Genomic DNA, 22,569 nt, shown 5'->3' with positions numbered 1-22,569 from the left:
TTTCTATCACTGGAAACTCCTCTTCCCAATAAAAGTTTATGTGAATGTGCATTTCCCCATGTTTCATTTAATATCTCCCACACTGTTGTGCCAAAATATGTACATGAGAGCATACACTGCTCTTGTGCGTACTTATATCATGTGAATTTCAGTTTGTTCCCATTAAAGAGAGGCATAATAGACTTGCAATGTCCCTCTCTGTGACTTCACACTGCCTATGCTAATTTGAAACCCCTCCCCCCACAAAACCTATTTTTTTTTTAGGGCACATGCCCCCTGTACTCTGCATTTTAGTACTCGTGGTTTTGCTGTTTTCAGTATATGTATGGACTTAAATATACAAAAGCGCCGAAGACTGATGAGTGAAGTGGTCAATTAATACGCCAGCCTCATTGCACTCACACTTCCTCGAAGGCTTGTTCAGGGCCCAGCACAGTCCATCTCCCACACTCCATTTATAGAGGGAAAAAACTGTGGCGAGCCTGGGAGGAAGCCTCTTAGGGCCATATGTATCAAGCCGTTTTTGAATCGCAAAGGCCGAAATTCGCAGAATTTCGGCCTTTGCGACTCGCAAACGGCCGTTTTGCATGTTTTGGAATGTATGAAACATTCCCAAAATAAGGAATTGCAAAGTTGTGCGATTCCTTATTTTGCCATATCATTTAGGGAATCGCAATTTTGCGATTCCTTAAATGCTATGTATGTAGCATTTTTGGCTAGCGAAAATGGTTAAGAATTCGCAAATTACCACCAACTTTTAGTTGATGGTAACTTGCGAATTCTTCAAAAAATGCATATTTTGGCATTTTTTAAGGTGGCATGTGATGCACACACATGCCCATAGGGCATGTATGTGCACCATATGCACACACATGTATATTTCAGGGGTGCAGCAGGGTGTCTTTGAGACACCCCTGCACCCTTGAAATAATTCTCAAATTGCGATTAGCAAATTGCGAATTCGCAATTTGAGAATTATTTCGCAATCATTCCTATGGGCCTCCTGGCCCATGGGAATGCATTGGAAATTATTCCTTAATTGCGAATTTGCAAAATGCGAATTCGCAAATAAGGAATATTAAGGAATCGCAAAAAAATAGCAATTATTTTCATACATACCATTTTGCATTTCCTAAATAGCGATTCTTTAAAATTCGCTATTTAGGAAATGCAAAATAGTTTGTTGATACATATGGCCCTTGGTCCAGTAATCTCTGCAGGACTTGGGTTACTGTTAACTCGTGATGTAGGCGGCATGTCTACTGCAATGGTCAGGAAGCCGCCTGCATGTGAGGTAAGACGGTACTGTTACTTTCAGTCCTCTCAATCTTGAATGTGATTAGAACAGTGTTTCTTTATGTTAGCTGCTTGTTATGGCATCCCTGACAGTGCTCTGTGGATGACTCATGCTTCCTGCAGTCAGCACACAATTAATTTCCAAGTTGGCAGGCTCTGCCAGAGGAACAGGGATCAGAGCTGGCTCACGAATTTTGGGGTATTTTCAAGGTTATGTGCAGGTTGATTTTGACTGCTGTGGGTAAAAGAAGCTCCATTCAGCTAATCCTGGCTGTGACTTTCCAGAAGTGTCAGAGGCAGGCCAGCTCGCTGAGTCACTCTTGGTGACTCAGCGAGTCTGTTACATTCTTGTAACTTTTCTTCTGTCAGCCCTGTTTATTCTTAAATGCATGGTGACACGAGAGACAGACAGAATTCTTCCTGTTTCAAAACGATACCACTTTGAAAATTCTACGCGTGCTGCATTAAGCAGCACACACAGAAGTTGCAAAACAGCAAATTATTCTTTATGTGCAGGAAGGGGGACCCTTCCTGCACATACCCTTCTGCTATCCAACAGTTTTCCTACTGTTGCACTCACTGGAGTGGGAATAGTAATTTTTACCCCTTCGCTATCCAGCACTTCCCCTACTGTTGCACTCAGTGGAATGGGAATAGTAAATGTTACCCCTCGGCTATCCAACATTTATCCTACTATTGCACTCACTGTTGTTGGAATAGTAAATTTAATATCTCTGCTATGCAACTTACCCTATTGTTGCACTCACTGGAGTGGGAATAGTTATTTTTACCCCTTTGCTATCCAACCCTTTACCTACTGTTGCACTGACTGTTTTGTGAAATTTAAGTTTACATTTTTTTAAATAGTTTAATGTTTTAATTTCTTATAGATTTCAGTTTTCTATATTTTAAATCATTAACATATTTATTTTTTATATTTAAACTTTTAACATAAATTAAAAATAATAGTTTATTTTTAGTTTTAAAGTAAATATATATATATATATATTATGTGTGTGTTTATTTTTTATTATGTTTATTTATTATATTAAAATGTATATTACATTTATTTTATTTTATTATATTTATTATATGTATAATTAAATTTTATAGTCATATAAACATCGATATTTTATACATCTATATTTTTTACATCAATATTTTTAGTCTATATTTTTGTACTTACCTGTTTAAGTATAGGAGTCCATATTTTTGTTGTCTATATTTTGTACTAGATATTTTTAACATCAGTATTTTTATATCGATGTTGTGTCAGTGAACCGATACATTTATCAGTAAGTAATTTTGCCAGGACACTAGTTTTGTGTAGATAGCTCTTTGTAATATACATTTTATTCTCACAGAAGTCTACCAGAGACAATTTTTATCATCTCAAAAATGTACATAGATGCAGGTGCAGTCTACCCGCCTTTCCAGTGGTTGTTGTGTTCTCCGTACCCTTCTTTCAAACAGGATGTTTTGAAGAGTGATTGAGTCCTTGCACCAATAAGAACCGAGTGGTTGTTTCTGGTGATTTAATGGTCACAGTTAGGTTATATTGATGGAGGTTGTGCACTCTCTAAAAGTCAATCCCTCCAACATCGGATTGCAGCCCTCTTTTTGTGAAAATGAGCTCCAGATTGTACGAAGATGTATAATCCCTAAACACTCCCCTTCCCTGCAAGTGTCCTTCTGGGGCATATTATCAAGGAACGGCGTTAAAACTATCGCCGCTTTATCGGCAGGAAACTGCCGCTAAAGTGGCAATAATGGGCTTGATAATATGCCCTTGTGAATAACCATAGAATCCCAGGTTAACACCAGAACCTGGGCTTCTATGGGAATTCACAAATGCATATTATCAAGTCCATTATCGCCGCTTTAGCGGCAGTTTCCTGCCGATAAAAGTGGCGATAATGTATCGCCCTTGCTTGATAATATGGTCCTAAGATTCCCCATGCCCCTCCTGCCTAGTTGAGGAAGCACACAAAGCACAGACGTCATAAATCATATTTAAAAATGCCATCTTCTGCACACTGTAATCCCTGTGACGTAATTTAATCTGTTGCCACTTAATTGGACCAGGACGCCATTTCATGGTGCCAGCTCGCGCAGCTGTGGCTGCACCGCTGATTGCTCCTTACTGCTTCTGGCTGCACAGCTGACCTTACAACCCCCTCCCCCCACCAGAGACTGAGCCGGTCCAAATTTCATAAAATCTGAAACAGCGACCAGCAGACGCCAACTGCTCCAGCAGAGGAGGAATAGTTTAATTAAACCCTTGCTGTTGGGAACCTTAATGGGGCTGCCCTCTTCCTGCTCTAGGGCCTGTCATTTCCTCTGAGAAATAAAGGCAATGTCCCTGGGTATGAAATGTGAACAGAGAATGCTAATAAACAACGAAAATTAGCGCTGTTCTTAATTATGCGCTGGCCATTTGTAGCATCCTCCTGTGGCTGCGTCTTGTCCAATGTAACCGGTGCCGGAAGAGGAAAGCCAGTTTAGCGAGGGCTAGTATAATATACGACAATGGAACACTGTTATTTTCATATTTTTCTCTTCACAAAATTAAACCTTTAAATCAAACCTGAGAAGGCCCTTGTCCTGCAGATCAAAGTTTATTTTTAGACTCTCATGGAAGTAACTCTTGGAGATAAGGAGGGCCATTACTACTCCAAATTAGTCACTGTCTAAAGTGAACCCACCCATGTCCTCCACCTCCATGCCTTTTGGCAACTTCACAGTTCTGGCAAAATCATTATGTCTTTAAATCCCAAATGAAACAAGTGAGTCCTCTGAGTGACTTAACCCCTTGCATGCTGATGACGGCCCCAGTCCGTCATGCACCGCGGTGCTCGTGTGCTGATGACGGCTTGCGATTTTGCTTCACAGGCGCAGAATCGCGGCTGCATGCAAGGGGTTAATTTGTGTTTCATAAAATTCAGTCCTTGATTCTGTCTGCCTCTTCTAATGCTCTCCTCACATCTCTCCTCTTCAAATCCCATAGACTTCCTGAAACCATCTACTGTACCTCTTCGCCATTCCCTCAGACAAACACGTCCCACAGTTTAATCCTGCTTCAATTTCATTGCGGCTTGCTAGTGTCAACATTGGTGAAATTAAAGAGCAAAGTTATGAAAAAGTGGCGCAGTGCAGCACAAGTCACCTTGCTGTGCTGCACTGCATCACTGGGAAAGGGCAGTAATGTGCCGTCATTAAGGCATAAGGCGCATCCTGACTTTTCCTCCCGTGGTAGTATACAATGGGCTTTCTAGTACCAACACAGAAACAATAGTGCAAGGGTGTCTGCATTGCATGCCCCTTCCTGCACAAAAACAAAACTAAGATGCATATTATAGCCTTATAGCCCGCCGTAGCGGGCTATATCGGCTATTAAAGGCCCGAGCCGAAGGCGAGGGACTTTAACGACACAGCGGGACTTTAATAGCCAGTATAGCCCTGCTACGAAGGGCTATAAGGCTATTACAACATTCTGCCACTAGAGGGCAGAATGTATTAACAAATTAAACAAAGGATTCTCGAAGCTCAAGGGGATATAAATCCCCTCGAGCTTCGAGAAGCCTTTGTAGAACATTGGAATGTTGCTCTGCGGGCCTTTACCGGCCCGTAGAAGCAGGGAGCACTGCATTGTCTGCAATGGAGCTCCCAACATTCCAATGTTCTAATCATCTATCTATGTGTGCTGCAGAGTGCAGAACACATAGAAAGGGTAAATAAAGATATTTTTCCTTGTTACACCTCTCCTTTGGAGCCGTATCTTGCTGGCGCTTTCCCAGTTTTACAAGCTCTTGTAAATCTGGGAATGTGTAAAAACCATGGGAGTTGCGGGGGAACACTCACGCAAGGCCCATGGAATGCCTCCCTATTGTAGAGTAATGCAAGACAGCGATTGTGATGCAGTGCGTTACTCCAGATATTTGTAGGCACTCAAAGCCACACAATGTGCATTGGCGTGCCTTCAACAATCTGACTTAGAGGCTTGTGTCACGAATGTACCACGTTGCATGGTGCAACCCTCTCATAAATATGCCTCTTAGTGTGATATCCACTCAGTTTGAAAATTAGTAGTAATGTCCTCTGTGCAAATACTGGACAATCTCCAATATCCTCATGTTTACTTTGTACTGTAAAGTATCCTTTCAAATTGTATCACAAGAAAAGAAAATATGAGCTTCTCACTTCCTGGAAAAACATAGGAGTTGTGTTGACATAATATGGGGTTAGAGTGTAAGGCTGTTTGATGTGCCTTGGCCCTAGTTACTGCACCAGTCTCTTCCATCCAGTAGTAGTGGGGCTTTCCATTTTCTGTTTTGACAATTCAGCACCTTTAACCCGTTGGCTGCTTCCGCTTTTTTGTGGCAGTGCGGCCGTTTTTAAAAACGGGCGCGGTCGCGTCAGCCATTGGCCGACGGCAGCACCAGCGAGGTAGTGCTGCCGTCGGCCAATGGCCGACGGCAGCAGCCAACGGGTTAAACAGCAGACTATTGAGATTTGTTGATTAATTTATTTGTGGGGTTGTATTTTTAACAAAGAGGTACAAACAGCAGGAGACATCGCAGAGTGCTTGGGTGGGCTTGTGGATCTTTCTTAGAAATACAGCTGCTAAAGAAATAATGTTTGAGGGTTATATGCTTCCAAACTTTCCAGAGAAAGAGGTGGATGCGGCTTTTAATTGACTTGGAAGGAGCTGTTCACAGCGAATGCGATGTTTCTGGTGCAGACGCAAACCCACACCTGCACTGGTAACAGAACATTAGTGACAGGTGTATGTATGTATGTATGTATGTATATGCTGCCAGTATGCATTTCACTGCAGGTGGAAGCACAGCCGCTGTTTCAAAGGTGGTAACAGTTCCAGATGTAGTGACAGTCTGCATCCACTTGCAAGGAGAAGCCTCAGAGGTCCCTGGCCCCACCGTACCCCCATAGAAGGGGCACCCTTTGGGGAGCACTGACTGTACCCCACCTCAATGTGGCACACAGTCAGTCCTAGCCCTGACAGCATCTTTGGCTCTGCAACCGCTTCTGTAATATTACATGGCCATAAACACAAAAAGATGCCCTCATGAGGGAATGCCCCCTTAGCACTCAAAGCAGTGACAAGATCCATATTGCGGAAGGGGCAACACAAGTGTGGTTCCTTTAGTGATACCATAGTGTCCTACACGTGCAATGAGAAGGCGCAAATACAGGTTTCAGGTGGACTTAAGCCCCTTAATGTGGCCTAACACCACCTTGTAAATATGTGCCTTTCCAGTGTGATGCGGTAAAGGGATGTGCAATGGATGTTGCTGTGGGCATTCCGCCGCAACACCCATTGCTTCTTGATGCTGCCCCAGATTTCCAAGGCTGGGGCAGCGCCAAAAACTAAGGCGCAGTAATAGCGGGTCTTAGAATGGCGATATGAAGGCCCCGTAATACCTGGTCTTAGAATGGCGATATGAAGGCCCCGTAATAGCTGGTCTTAGAATGGCGATATGAAGGCCCCGTAATAGCTGGTCTTAGAATGGGTATATGAAGGCCCCGTAATAGCTGGTCTTAGAATGGCGATATGAAGGCCCCGTAATACAGGGTCTTAGAATGGCGATATGAAGGCCTGGTAATACCTGGTCTTAGAATGGGTATATGAAGGCCTGGTAATACCTGGTCTTAGAATGGGTATATGAAGGCCTTGTAATATCTGGTCTTAGAATGGGTATATGAAGGCCCCGTAATACCTGGTCTTAGAATGGTGATATGAAGGCCCCGTAATACTTGGCCTTAGAATGGCGATATGAAGGCCCCGTAATAGCTGGTCTTAGAATGGCGATATGAAGGCCCCGTAATAGCTGGTCTTAGAATGGGTATATGAAGGCCCCGTAATAGCTGGTCTTAGAATGGCGATATGAAGGCCCCGTAATACAGGGTCTTAGAATGGCGATATGAAGGCCTGGTAATACCTGGTCTTAGAATGGGTATATGAAGGCCTGGTAATACCTGGTCTTAGAATGGGTATATGAAGGCCTGGTAATACCTGGTCTTAGAATGGGTACATGAAGGCCTGGTAATACCTGGTCTTAGAATGGGTATATGAAGGCCTGGTAATACCTGGTCTTAGAATGGGTATATGAAGGCCTGGTAATATCTCGTCTTAGAATGGCAATATGAGGAGAAATTATTATGTTCTCCTCATTTTTTGCTCTTTCTCATTCTGCAGCACACATAGAAAGAGCAAATCACCATTATTATTTTTTTTCATATTCTTTTAATTAATTATGATTATTAATACAGTACACGTGATAGTAGCTTTCCATTTAAAACAAGAGTCAGTTCACAACATAGCAAAGACACCCATAACAATGGTGTTATAGGATACAGTTTCTTATAAGTCAGTTCCTATTCTTGTCCCCTCCTGCTAGTTCAATAGATGGGGAACAAATCGCCAGTATGGATTGTTTATGTGAAGGAAATTGTCCCTTCCTGCACATAAACAATCACCCCTGCTGTGCAGGCACCCTTGCAATATGGTGCAAGGGTGCCTATGCCGGCGCTAGGCAGCTTTTTTTACGCCCAATCTAGGGGGAAACACAGTGGTGTACCGTATTTTTGTAAATTCGGCACAACCCTGCGTTTTGAAAATGCCAGAGTGCGACTTTGTAAAATTTTGCATAACACCGCACTCCGGCATTTTCTTGCAAATATCCCCCTAGGTCTTCTATGAGACTGTCCTCTAATGTGTAACAAGGTGGTCAAGCCATTTTAAATATCCATGAGTACTGATGCACTATTCCTCGTGTTAGAACGTGATATTGACCACTCACAAATATCTGACCAATCAGCATGGTTATTATTGTTATGCGTAAGCATGTTCGATGCCCAAATATCTAGTCACTGCATGATTCTCGAAAAAGGGCCTAACGGGTTTTATTATGCACCTAAAAACATCCATAGATGGTAAGAAGCTACTTTAGAGGTGAGATAATACCATGGCTCTTTTACTATAAAACCAATATTTTTACGTTTTAGTGACGTTGCAGTGGAGCTCCCGTTTACATTGATGCACCCAAAGCCAAAAGAAGAGCCTTTGAACAGGGATGGTAAGTTGTGCCTTCATTAATTGAAATGAGCCATGTAGAACCTTAATTTGATCCACCATTGTATGAGAGAATGACTCTTAAATAGTGTGCCAATGCAGAGTTCTAAAATGAAGATGTAAATGCAGGGCACAGTTATAAAAATGATGATGATGTAAATACAGGACTTAGTGGTGAACATGATAAGTAAAAAGTAGCACTCAAGTCATGAAAATGATGATGTATAGGAACAACTATCATCAGAATTATGAATAAATGCAAGACTCAATTGTGGAAATGATGATGTAAATGCAGAATTAAGTGGAAAAAATTATGATCAAACAGACACAAGTTTTAATCAAATAAGAAAGTTACAGAAAATGCCATGGATTCAACTAATGTAAAGCAGCATGAGCTGCAATGAAACACTGTTTTTGGGAAAACATTCACTAGTATAAATGATTAGCAGCCTGATTCATCAAGCTGATTTGCGCTCGCAAAGGGCCAGATTCTGAGAATCTGGCCCTTTGCGAGTGCGATTTTTGCATTTGGGATTCATCATCCCAAATGCAAAAATCTCTATTACCGAAATCGCATATTTGCGAGGAATTGGATTTGAGGAATCTCTAATAGAGATTCCTTAAATGCAATTCATCAACCAAATAGAAATAGCGAAATCGCAATATTCGGTCTCAATTTACCACCAGGTCTGACTTGGTGGTAAATTGCGTAAATAGTGTAAAAAGCACTTTAGTGCATTTTTTTTCTTTTGCATGTCACACACACACATGTCCTTTGGACATGTGTGTGCGCAACACCTGTTCAAATGTGCATTTTAATGTATGTAAATGTATAGGCATTTATATAGCGCACTACTTACCCGTAGGGTCCCAAGGCGCTTCGACCGCTGCGAAACCCTTCCTGGCTTCCCTGAGAGATGGTCCCTTAATGGGTATCTCCAGGGTGAGACCAGGCATCCCCGGCGGTCTGGTGGGGCCGTTAGTGAAGATGAGGCAAGCTAATGCCCAGAATTGCCGAGTGTGATCGCTGATCAGAGTGGGCACCGAGGCGAGAGAATTATCGAGTCCGCTGACCCTGGTCCAGAAACCTGCCGCGCCGGGAATCGAACCCTGGTCCCGGGCCGTCCTCTGCTCTCGGGTCTGCCGCCTCTAACCAGTGAGCCACACTACTTCCTTTGGACACCCCTGGTACCCTTTAAATCGCTATCTTATTTGCGAGTAGCAAATTGCTACTCGCAAATAAGGGATACTCCCCATTCATTCCTATGGGCCTTTTGGCCCATAGGAATGAATGAGGAGGTATTCCTTTTTTTGCGAGTAGCAAATTGCTACTCGCAAATAGAGAACATGTAGGAATCGCTATTTATTTAGCAATTCCTACATGAATACCGTTTTGCGAGTCCTCAATAGCGAATCGCTATGATTCGCTATTAGGGGCTCGCAAAACGGCCCCTTGATGAATCAGGCTGTAGATTTCTTGTAAAGAAGGTAAACATCTGCGGGTGCAAATGACATGCCCTTTATTCATGTAATCAGGACCTGAAGAGGCGCTGAGGACATTTACACCAAATGCAAATCAACAAATTGGGTGTAATTTGGAATTTAAATTAGAGTTAGTTTTGGCAACTTGGGTGTTATTAGTAAGTAGTTGGGAGTAGCCCTTTGGAAGATGGGCAATATCCACAACATTATAGCGCCTTTGATATTCACAAACCTTCCTAACCGCTTTTTACACTCAACTTGTGCATCTACAATTAGTGGCAACTAGGCTGGTATAATCGTGCAAGATGCCTGTGACAATCCCCCAAACAAGCCAATCACCCACTGATATGTATGTGTGTGAGAGTGTCCACAAACACATAGAGCACTCTTGTCCTGCAACACCCTCTCCCCATCCATCTCTTGCTCACACACATTCATATAAGACATGCATAATAGTGGGTTTGCACTAGTAAAAAATGGATATTAATGAATGTGAATCAAGAGAGACATGTGCAGATTACTCTTGTGAACAAGGCCCTATGGCATACATCACTAACCCTGCATCATGTTATTATCTATAGAGAAGTACAGCCACAGTCTTAATGTATAACCACAATGTGAGCAGATTGTCCACAGTCACTCATTTAAGGTTAGGTGTGGCAGCAAGAGTCATCCCAGGCTTGGCCACTTGTGTATAGGGACACAAAGATGCCTCATGTCAAAGGCTTTTCACACCCAACCTCTCCAAAAATGCAGGATTAAGTGTGATGATTGCTTGTAAATATATCTCAAACAGCAACAAAAATAAGTAAAACAACAATTGAGCCTGCATTACATTTTAGGGGTGCTGTACCTGTTTGTGTCATGGTGCATTCTTATCTAGGTGCACCCAAAGTCTGCAGGGACAGCTGTAGCGGCCAGTGGTGGGAGTGCTGCGGGCGGTGGGGTGTGGCGGGGGTGGAGCAGGGTGGCAGGGTAGTAAACTATGGAATACGGCCCAGCGGAGGTAAGTAAATAAGCAAATAAATAAAATTTTGTTGCGCGTGCTGCATCGCATTTGGCAATGCAGTGCGCGCAACGAAATTCGTTTTATTTACTTATTTATTTACTAACTTCCTATATGTCATATTCCACAGTTTACTACCCCCCGCCCTGCCAACCGCCCCGCAGCACTCCCACCACCGGCCGCTACTGAGGTACAGTGCACCTCATATCTGAAAATGCACTGTTGTAAATAAAAGTGTGAACCTGTGTGTGCACTGTGAACAGTGCATTAGTGAAAGGAAGGTTTAGTGAAAGGAGCCCCCCCCAGCATATGCTGTATGTGACGGGGAATGCTTAGGGTCATAGGTACCCACTTGACCCGGCCCAAGGGGTGCCCTCGAGCATGCATTGGCTGTGGATCACAATGGGAAACATCCTTTACAATGAACCTTTTTCCACGCAGTACCTTTACAACGCAGGAATTACAACGCAAGTCGTTACAACGACTTGCGCTGGAGGGCACTGTAGGATAGGGAATAGTTTAATTTACTATCCAAAACCTTCCCTACTATCCACGGGGACTGGAGTTGGAATAGTAAATTAAACTATTCACTATCCAGCGTCCCTCCAACGCAAGTCATTGTAACGACTTGCGTTGTAAAGGCATGCGTGGAAAAAGCATGCGTTGTAACGACATCCATCCATCACAATCAGTGTGCCTCCCACAGCTTCCATTCCTCTGAGCTGGCATCTGTAATACGATGTGGGCACAAAAGCAAAGGGTGCCCTCAGTTGAATGGGCCACACCCGTGGAAAATTAGAGAACGTCCCTTGGTTACTGGTGCAGAGCACATTTTGCACTGTATTACAGAAGGGACAGTACAAGCATTTGCCATCCATCTGTAAAAGCTACGTGCCAGAGCCACGGAAAAGTGTGCACAATCGCATTTTCCTCTCTTGTGACACTTTGGGAAGGGTTGCACAATTTAGGAATTCATAATTTTTTTCCAAGCTACACATGTGAACCTGCATCTATCACACATTTCCAGGTTTACACCAGGAAAACATTCCTAAATTCCATTTTCACATGCACCTACATTCGAATAAATCTTTTCACATGTGGGAAAAATCAGAGCAAGTGAAATGTAGCTACTAATATTTTATTATATTTCGTGGTGAGGAATATATTTGATTCCACGGAAAACCCCCTTTGCCCACATCTTTACCAGTTTTGAGTCAGGCCTGTTTCCCTTAGAGCTGGGTCGAGACTGATTTGCATATAGCTGGGTCCAAACTGAGGTGGCAGAGTGGGCAAAATAACAATGGATTGGGGCGCGGCCCAAGCGATTGCCGGTGGCTGAGATTCATTCAAGCATTCCTTCATTCAATTAAACTTTATTAAAATCTCAGAGATTCAAAAAAGTACATCACAGCACATGTTCCATAAAAAGCAGCTAAAACCATAAAATTGATTCAATAAAAGAAAAATGTTCAGAACACAAGATACAGCAATTCATTACCCCATGAATACAGAATCATACATAAAAATAAAAGCCATCACCTTGTTGTTTTTACAATAATAAATCTCCGACAATTTCAGCATGGGAAGGGATCACAGAGGAGTTTGTGAGGTACATTTGTGCGTATGCTCAAGCATCCAGCAATTTCTGCCTGAGAAGACCCCCACTCACAAGAGTAAATTCAAACATTCATTTTGTTGTCAGTGGTGGTAATGGAAGTGGTTTCTTCAAAGGGAAAAATATGTGCCCTGTGTGGAAAGAAAGGAAAATTAGTTGCACCTTAACTTTGATTTAATCAGGTGGATTTTATCAGGCCAACTTTCTGCCACGCGTTCCTGAATATTTCTTTGCATAACACTTGAGATTTTAGAACATTTCAAAAATAGTCAATATACAAATATTTAGGGCATTAGCTGATAACACATAAACTTACTGGGGCATATTACCAAGCAATAACGATAATTATCGCTATTGCTTGGTTAGAGACAAAAATTTACCGCTGAGCTGCGGCGATTTTTATCGCAGATAAACCTTGGTATTACCAAGGTTTATCGCAAATGCGATAAAAAACGGCCGCAATGCATGAATATCGCTGAAAAGTCAGCGATATTCTTGCATTACCGAGCTAATGTTCTTAGCCATGTTATCCACCTCCCATTGGATAACATGGCTAAGAACTGCTCAGGGCAGGTGTTAGCTTTTGGAGATATTCGCGCTTAGCGCGAATATCTCCAAAAGTTGGTAATAGGAGATAGCGATGTTAGCGACTGTTTCCAGTCGCTAACATCTTGGCACGCCCACTTTGCATGTCATTAGTGATAAATATCACTGACATGCAAAGCGGGGCCCAAGATGGCCGCTATCTCCTACTAGCTGTCGCTAACTGGTGTTAGCGACAGCTAGGTAATAGGGAGATAATTTTATCTCCGCTTTCTTGGCTTTTAAAGCCAAAAAAGCGGAGATAATCCCCCTTGATAATATGCCCCACTGTCCTTTCTCCAAATTAGGGCCAATGTGAAGATATGGTACAATTTTCCACAACTTAGCAACTTGGATAATGAGTAGAGTTTACAGAACATCACAAAATATTACTCGTAGTTAAGGGAAATCATAATAGTCGAAAGGTATGAGCTCTCTTGAGAGTTATTTTTATATTATGTTAATTAGGGGTGTCCCCGCATGTCACATGCGGGATTCAGAAGCTCCTGAGAGGTGGATACTATTATACATAGTACAACCAGTGTTGCTTATATTCCTTTGAGTAAAAAAAGTGTCCAAAAGAGCTTCAGATGTTATGCAATAAAGCAGGCGGCTCCTATTTTTCGCAATAAATATCAGGAGGAAAGAGACTTCTCTTAGATCTATGTGAAGGGCTTTCCAAAAGCAGAATATTAAGTTAAATATGCCCTCATTACTGTTGTGAGCGGAAAATAAATTGGATTTGAATTCCGTGCTTTATTAAAAGCCATTGGAGGCATCTGACTCATGCTATCACCGCAGTGACCAGACGATGGCGCCAAAATGCAACAAATAGTTTCTAAAACGTCTTTCTCAGACGGCTGTAAGAGAGGATCTGAAGGGTAAATGGAATTTTGCATGGAGTCCCAGAAATCTCTGCACTGATTTTGGTTGTTCTTTACAACGTCTGGATGAGTTTAAATGTCTCCGTGAGTGTTGAAAAGGAAGTTTATTTAACTCAAAGCTATTTCAGGGCAAAGCTGTAGCAACATTTAACGATCACACAGACATCCAGGGCCAGATGCAGAAAAATGTTGCTTTGAGTAGGTGTGACACACTCTTGTAGTACTCCTGAAATCTATGAGTAAAACGAACTGGTCCTTTGAACCCCAACTTTTGCACTCTAATGTCGTTTTGTTGTATGTGTATCTGCTCTGCCATCATACTTGACCAAAGTGCAAGCTTCTCCATGATAGCAGCTTTTACAAGGAATGGGATCAGGTTACATTCAAACATTTGCTCTCTCAGATTCAATCATAATATTTAGCTAAGATAAAAGTTCTTTAGAGTAAAGATAAACATGTATTGCTAATGTGACATTGGATTCTGCTACTAAATGATAACAACTGGATGGAGAAATGCTGATGGCTGTACACAACTGCTCTGTTAATGTTTGAAAATGAATAAATAAAGTAAATTGAAAAAAAAGTTATTTACGAAAAAACCGATTAAAATTGTTAACAAGAAAATAAGGAAATTTGTTATGCAAACTGCTATGTTTTTGATTTGTTTCCAAGTGTGCAATGATAACTTGTGTTTAGTTCCAGAGAACGAAGCTCCGGTAGACACAAACCTCATTGAATTTGATACAAAGTAAGTAGTTCACTTCGAATTATCTTGCCCTGTTTATTACTCGTTGTGAATAACTCAAGTGCTCATGCTTGCAAACCGCTGCCTGTTAACTCTTTGTGCGTGCTACTTGTAAGCCTTCTCTAGTCTTTTCTGTATTTTTCTGCATGATCTCTACGTTTTGCTTATATTGTATTTCATTTTACCCTGGCCTTGTGTATAAATAAACATGATGAGATGATATGCTCGACTTTTCTGTGCACAGTGTATGTTAAACTGAAGTTTAATGATGTTAGGCTAGGCAAGAGTGCCCTCGTGTGGATATTTCATGCAGTCTTTCCTACGAACAGCAGCATTATTTATGCATGGTTATAAAACATGCAGTTAGGTACAAATACAGATTTTTGTGTGTATATATATATATATATATATATATATATATATATATATATATATATATTATATATAAAAATCTGTCGTATGCTGGTTTGGATGTGAACGGTTAAATAAATAACATCTTGCCTAAAGTGAAGAGGTCCTTTTCTCCTTCTTCGCCGCCGAGCCTTGGTGGAAGTAGTTGGAGTGTTGGTTCGAAATATATATATATATATATATATATATATATATATATATATATATATATATATATATATATATATATATATATATATATATATATATATATATATATATATATATATATATGTTTAAGCAATGCGCTCCAGCACTTTTAGGAGGGCACACCGCGACAGACTTGCCATCCGGCTTTTCATAAGCACCCGAGCAGCTTCTTCACCTCTCTCCAACATTTGACACAGAGTCCGACGCGTTTCGGGGCTGGGAACGCCCCTTCCTCATGGACAACACAGAGGCACACCTAAGCTCACCTACGTGAAACAAATGCAATTTATTTTAATCGTGTGCACCCTTAATGGGTGTGGTTAACAAGGTCAGGTCCCCAGGCATGCTGGTTATTGAAGTTTTGTAGGTGAGCGCTTTTATTTTCCTTGAGTAGGTGGCATGTCTCAGTGTTCTATATTCAATCCTGTTTTTTAAACTTTTAGTAGGTGTGGGGAGTAGGCTGTGAGGTTGCATCTTCTTTGAAGTCTGTCGCGCTGATAGGCAAAATGTTCGTCATCTCGCCCCAGCTTTCATCGGCACAAGATTGTAATGCGCCTGATGAAATGGAGCTCCTCCCCACGGCTCCACAAACCATGCGTCTTACCTCTAGCTAGAAGTGATTGACCCGCTACCAATACTTATCTGCTGGCTAACAATAATAATCATAACTGTGAATCTAGCCGCTCGGTGAGCGGAAAAAGATCCCTAAAGCGCGTTCTGCTGAACACTAGATCCATGGTCAAACATAAACATGAAATCTCAGCCCTCATTACAGACCATGCAGTCGACCTAATGTTTTTAACAGAAACATGGGCATCTGAGGCCTCAGGACCGGACTGGAATGACGCAGTTCCAGAAGGATACCTTGCAGAATTTGTAAATCAGTCAGGAGCAGTGGGGGGTGGTATTGGGATTATATATAAATCCCATCTAAAAGTACTCTCACTACCAGAACTGGGTTTAGACGCAGAAGCCATGAGCTTTAAAATTAAAAATAATAATTGCCTAATACTTACAGGCCTGCTTGTGTATCGCCCCCCGGCTTAAGAGCACCGTTCATTAGAGCACTACACACTTTTCTAGAATCCACATCTGGCTCTACCACCTATACTATCCTGGGCGACTTCCATTTTCATTTAGAAGCAAACAATGACCCTGATTCGGCCACTCTAACGGACAATTTTCTTAGCTTTGGAATGACTCAGCTAATTTCAGGCCCTACCCATACGGCGGGTCATACCCTTGATGGCATTTTCACAAACAATAGCCATATTAAGGCTACCTTGACCCAAGCAGTCCCCTGGTCTGATCATAGTGCCATCTTTTTTAACCTGCCTCAGAATAACCTGCCAAATCACCGAAGGGCCCTCACACTGCCTGAAAAAACACGCCCCTGGAACAAACTTGAACCTGTCCTTCTGGCTGGCTCACTTACAAATAACCCTCCTGCTCTCGGAACCGGCAACACCAACATGGAAGCGATCAAATTTCAAAATTGGATCAGTCAGGCAGTCGATCAACTGGCGCCTGTTGAAATAAAAAAAGTTAGAAGGCGATCTGCAACTGCGCTGTGGTACTCCGCAGAGGTGAAGCACATTAAAAGGAAATGTCGACGACTTGAGCGGTTGTGGCGTTCGGATTATAGTGCTTAAAATAAATCAGCATATACCAAAGCCCTGCAGGAATATAAGACAGCAATAGTTCAGGCCAAATCAGTATGGTGAACAACCTTTACAACAAAACTTTTACAACCCACTACCATTACAATGCGGTCATTACAACGCAAACCATTACAACGCATTGCGCTGGGGGGCGCTCCAGGATAGGGAATAAGTTTAATTTACTATCCAACACCTTCCCTAGTGTCCACGGGGACTGGAGTTGGAATAGTAAATTAAACTATTCACTATCCAGCACCCCAAAGCGATATGCGTTGTAATGGATTGCGATGTAAAAACCGTGTTGTAAAGGCAGGCGTTGTAATAGCCTGCATTGTAACGTCATACATCCAATCAGTATATTTTACAATTCAGGCAGCCTCTAGCACTACTAAAGAACTATTTAGAACTGTCACCCATTTGACAAAGAGCCCCCGCGATACTGTCTTTAGCCCTGACCAGAACCTCGTTACTAATATTGCAACCTTTTTCCAGCAAAAGTTTCAGATAGTTTACGACGATCTTAGCTCTTCTGCATTAACTATGCTCAACGATAACAATGACACTGCCCCCCTGACTGGATCCAGCTACTCCTGCTTTCCCTTATTAGAGGAGACACAGGTGACAGACCTAATTACACAGATGAAGTCAGGGACCCCATTAGATCCATGTCCGCCACGCATATTACACATGATTCCACAGACGGTGGCAGCTGTCCTGACCCCCTTGATAAATAATATTATCACGTCTGGTGACTTTTTCCCAGCAGCTGGAAAAAAGCCTGCATTCGACCGATCCTCAAGAAGGACTCGTTAGATCCTACGGTACTCAAGCACTACCGACCAATATCCTGCCTGCCCTTGCCAGCTAAGATTCTGGAAAAAGCCATAAATCATGAAATGATGCGGTATGTTGATCACAACAAGCTACTAGACCCCTCTCAGCATGGCTTACACCCCTTCCATTCAACAGAGTCTGCCCTGATCATGGCAACCAAAAACATTCGAAGGAAAATGGACGAGGGTGGTAGAACGCCCCTGATCTTACTAGATCTTACAGCGGCGTTCGACACCGTGAACCACTCGATTCTATTAAACAGACTAAAAACTCTAGGCTTTACTGGTACTGCTCTAACTCTTCTAACATCCTTTCTGGATTCTCGAATCCAACAAGTACACTGGGAAGGCTTTCAATCTGATGAATTCTCCCTCCCAGGCGGGGTCCCTCAGGGCTCGGCGCTATCGCCCACCCTGTTTAACATGTATGTTACCCCCTTAGCTGCCTTAATTCAATCTCATTACCTGCAATTAGTGTCTTATGCAGATGACACTCAAATTATAGTGTCAGTATCCCAGTCCATTGAAGCCACAGCAGAGTGTTTTAAAAACTGCCTTCTCGGTGTAAAAAACTGGATGAGCTGTAATTTCTTAAAATTAAATATGGACAAAACCGAGATAATCGAATTCGGTCAGAAATTGTCCGTCTGGAACGACCTTTGGTGTCCTCCGGAGGCAGGCGCTTGTCCTAGTCCTGCAGACAAGGTTAGAAACCTTGGCTTCTTGGTGGATAAATATCTCTCCTGTAAAGCGCAGACTAACCAGGTCACTTCCACCTGCTTCTACACCATTAAGGTTCTTAGGAAAGTTCTACCCTACATCCCTCCAACGCTAAAAAAAACTGTAATGGGCGCACTGGTAATGTCCCGAGTGGACTATTGCAACTCACTCTACCTGGGCACAGGAGAAAAACAATTGAATAAACTTCAGGCAATCCAAAATGCCGCAGCCAGGGTTCTGTTAAATCTACCCTACCGCCACCCAACGTCCAAAGCCATCAAGGAACTTCACTGGCTCCCAGTCAGATCCAGAATACAGTTTAAGGCCCTCTGTCTGGTCCACAAATCCTTGTACGGCACGGGACCAGACGACCTGTCCAAACTCCTCCCTCGTTATGTGCCATCGCGTACGTTAAGGTCAGCCAGTCGTGATTTGATATGTCAGCCAAGAATAAGAAGAATGCGATGGGGCGGCAGGTCCTTTTCGTACCAAGCTTCCAGACTATGGAACTCTCTGCCCCCTGCTCTGCGCTCACAGAAATCCAAACTATGTTTTAGAAAGGCACTGAAAACCTGGCTTTTTTCCTCACATTAAGATCTGCCCTCACCACTCTCCCGTCACTGCAGCGCCAAGACGCCTCGGCATTCGAGCGCTTTATAAGTACTTCAGTCAGTCAGTCAGTCAGTCAGTCAGTCAGTCAGTCAGTCAGTCATTGTGGGTGTGCACATATAGAGGATTGTGCACATTGACAAATTCTACCAAGAGCAACCTTAAATATGTCTGCTGAAAACACCACGATTAGGCATAAGATCAGGATCACAACCTACCAATACCTCACCACCATAAAGGTACTGTCAAGAAGGCTGTACTTTCATTACCATTCCTTATGTGCAACCTTTCACTTTACACCTTGCCTGGTTTCATGGTTCTTTATGGCCACTTCAGTTTCTCCTCTGATGTAAACTCCGTTTCAAGAGTATAAGTCCTATAACAAAATGGAGGAAGTAAGGAACATTCTAACGGACAAGGGTTGGAAATAAAAATAAATGGAGAGATGTTTCTATATTGAATTCCAGAGAACTTAAACTATTTTTACTGAGGGTCAACACATTTTATATCTCAAAGTGATCAAGCCATTTCAAGAAAACTGTGCAAACAAATTTCAATAAAACTGTGCAAACAAATTGTCAATTTATTGGGGCTCATAGTCTGCAAAAAACACACATGCAAATGGAGTGTATTCTGCAAAATTAGCTTTTTTGGTCCCAAAATTGAACGACAATTCCATTTCTTTGTGTGTTTTTAGTGACGACGACATTGTATTTGAAGATTTCGCTCGTTCACGCCTGAAAGGGATGAAAGACGATAAGGAAGAAGACGAAGAGGGCCCAAACTCACCACAGACGAATGACCGATAAACAGGGTTCTGTTTTAACGTTTTTGTGTAATACATGTGCACTAGGTTTCTTGTTTGCATTTTAACAGGGGCCTGTGAAGAACCTAGATTAGGGCAGCAAATATAACCTTACTGCTGTGGTCTAAATGTCACTCTGCATCTCGCTACATACAGTGCGTTAGATATCAGCTCCATTGGCAGTGTGTAAAGAAAAGAGGAAGACATTGTACAGCAATGAGTTACCAAACCTTGTACTACAGATGAAATAATACTACTTTTGTATGACTTAAATCATTGATGCATTTTGTATTACCAGTATTAACAGTTCTACATAAAATAACCACTGCGCTACCACTTCTAGAAATTCAGGAGGAGTGAAAAGTAAATTTTTTTTCAAGATATCTGTTTAGTTTTCATCCTTAAAATGGCCGCCAAGCAGAAGACTGTAGTTCTTGATTGACGATGAAACACATTTCTCCCACCTTTCTTCTGATATCATCTGGCATATCCTTAAATTCGTCTCTTTGTTCTTTATACTCTGAGTTTGACTGTCTAGCAATCTCTCCGCCTGCCCCCCATATCTTTCTTACTCAGCTTTTGTATGTGTGTAGAGTACAAGCAAAGTCATTACATTGTCACTTCACCTCATCGTAGCTGGGTTCATTTTGAACCTCAAGCCACATCCATATATATTTTCTATATATTTATCATCACTTCACTAAGAGGTGGAATGTGACACTCTAGTGTTGGAGTGCTGACATCAGAAGCTAGCTGCAATTAATCACTAAGGGGTTGATTTTGATGTCATTCGGAAAGACTCTGAATGGCATTGGACTCATCCAAATATGTTTCTGAACCAACCTTTCCAACCGACTCGAACACTTTTCCCGACGAGCGATTAAGAAGGCTGGAAAGCGTTCTAACTGTCTGACTCAGTTCCGAAAGGCATTGGAAATAACTGAGTCGGTTGGAGCCAAATCGTAGCGGTCTGCAGACTGCATTTCTAGCCGAGTGATTTGGATGTCCGATTCGAACCGAATTTCTGAATCGGTTGTTCCGACAAGGATCAGCTGTCAGAATCTGACTTTGGGGCCCGTAGCAGGCCCACCTCTACCCAGGGCCCTCAAAATTAGGCCCGTGGGTCCCACCTTTCCATGCATGCACACGGTGGCAGGCACCAAGGGGTGCCCGCCACAGGGTGCAAGCTTCTCCCCAACTACCCCTTTTTTCAATGGGAGCCTGTGTTCTTGTTCAGAAAGCGGGCTCCCATTGAAGTCAATGCGAGTCTCTCTGAACGATGTTCGGATGTATCGTAATCGTTCGGTTGGACTCGCAGAACCCGATTCCGTCGGAAGAATTTCCGGACAACATCGTATTCAGCCCCTAAGATGGAACATTTTATTAAATTGTAATATAATGTCTGTAGTAGTATCAGATTTAGGTATACAGCACCGAAGTTATGGGCTGATGCACTTCGGCATTTTTGAGTATGTGGCATAGGTTACTGGAGTACTATTCCCTATTTTAGAGTGTGGTGAAAGAAAAAAAGTACAGGAAAATGCAAATGGAAACCACCTTTCTAGGTGAGCATTGATCAAGATATATCCAACCCCAGTGGCAATGGCCCAGAATATAATGACTGTACATCAAAATTCAGTTTCAGAGGCCAGAACAGGAATGAATATTGCTTATACATATCTGTGCATTTGATTGGTGTACGGCATCATGGGCTTGATTCTTACACTTCTCTTTGTAGTATGTTTTGCAGTGCTACAAGATGTTCTAGAAAATGTAGGTTTGTAGGAATCTCACCTATGACTGTAGAATCTCTGCACTTGTAAACATAGAGTTTAGTTGTAAATGTAGGAGGGACACAAGGGAATGGTTGGGAAAAGGGACGGACTTGCCACTTAGTAAAATGGGATTAGGGAGGAATAAGAGGGGTTTAGGGAGAGTTAGGGAGGGGGTTTAGAAAAGCATGTCACCCACCCATACAAGTGTTAGCCCATTGCTTTAGTCCAAGGATAGGGACATATAACTTGAAGTTTTGCAGGATGCTTGCACTCAGAGTTTATGAATACCAAAAGTAGTAAACTTACTATACAAAGTGTAAACTTGATCAAAAAAGTGTAACTTACAATTGTGAATACATTCCCAGATGTACACGATATAGTAAAAAAAAAAATGTTATCACTAGATCCAGGACTCGTATTTGCAAATAAATGTAGAGTACGCTAAAATATCCTTTTGATTTATTATAGTATGTTATTTTGGTTTGTCAAATAAAATGAATGTTTTCACATGTATACCATTAAGAGTTAATACTTGTGTCCGCTTCCAGTTCACTTCTCCAGGTCTGTAGAATCTGTTTTATTTTTATTCAACGAGTTTCCCTGCTCTCCCTGCTGAATTTCAGAAAGGCTTGCATCTATTGCTTTTCAGTTACCTTTGATCCCTGGCCTGGTTCTTAAGTGATTGAGCTTCAGAACATTTCTATGAACACTGTAAGTCTCAAGGAAAACAAAAAACATTCTCCTGTCCCATCACAATGCAAGTATCCAAATACCTTTACAACCTCAACATTTTGTTTGGAATGCACAAGTGTTTTATATGGATTACATCTAAATGCCAAGCTGTGATTTATATATGCAACTAA

General features: G+C 42.1%; 1 protein-coding gene across 5 annotated transcripts in view; it reads left to right on the top strand.

Moving 5' to 3' along the window:
- The window catches only part of ARRB1 (arrestin beta 1), an 841,034-nt gene extending 818,815 nt beyond the window's left edge, over positions 1-22,219 (top strand). For 2 of the 5 annotated variants that reach the window (XM_078658595.1, XM_078658596.1), the window contains exons 13-15: positions 8,323-8,393; positions 14,655-14,706; positions 19,824-22,219. In XM_078658595.1, the coding sequence (XP_078514721.1) occupies positions 8,323-8,393; positions 14,655-14,706; positions 19,824-19,935 (235 nt within the window). In that variant the 3' untranslated portion in view covers positions 19,936-22,219. The remainder of the gene's footprint in view (positions 1-8,322; positions 8,394-14,654; positions 14,707-19,823) is intronic. The other 3 variants (XM_078658594.1, XM_078658591.1, XM_078658593.1) reach the window with 2 other exon arrangements.
- Positions 22,220-22,569: the final 350 nt, after the last annotated feature.

Source organism: Lissotriton helveticus, chromosome 8 (assembly GCF_964261635.1).
Source record: "Lissotriton helveticus chromosome 8, aLisHel1.1, whole genome shotgun sequence".
Classification (NCBI taxonomy): Eukaryota; Metazoa; Chordata; class Amphibia; order Caudata; family Salamandridae; genus Lissotriton; species Lissotriton helveticus.
The sequence above is the reverse complement of the archived record's forward strand: the minus strand, read 5'-3'. Positions and strand labels throughout refer to the sequence as shown.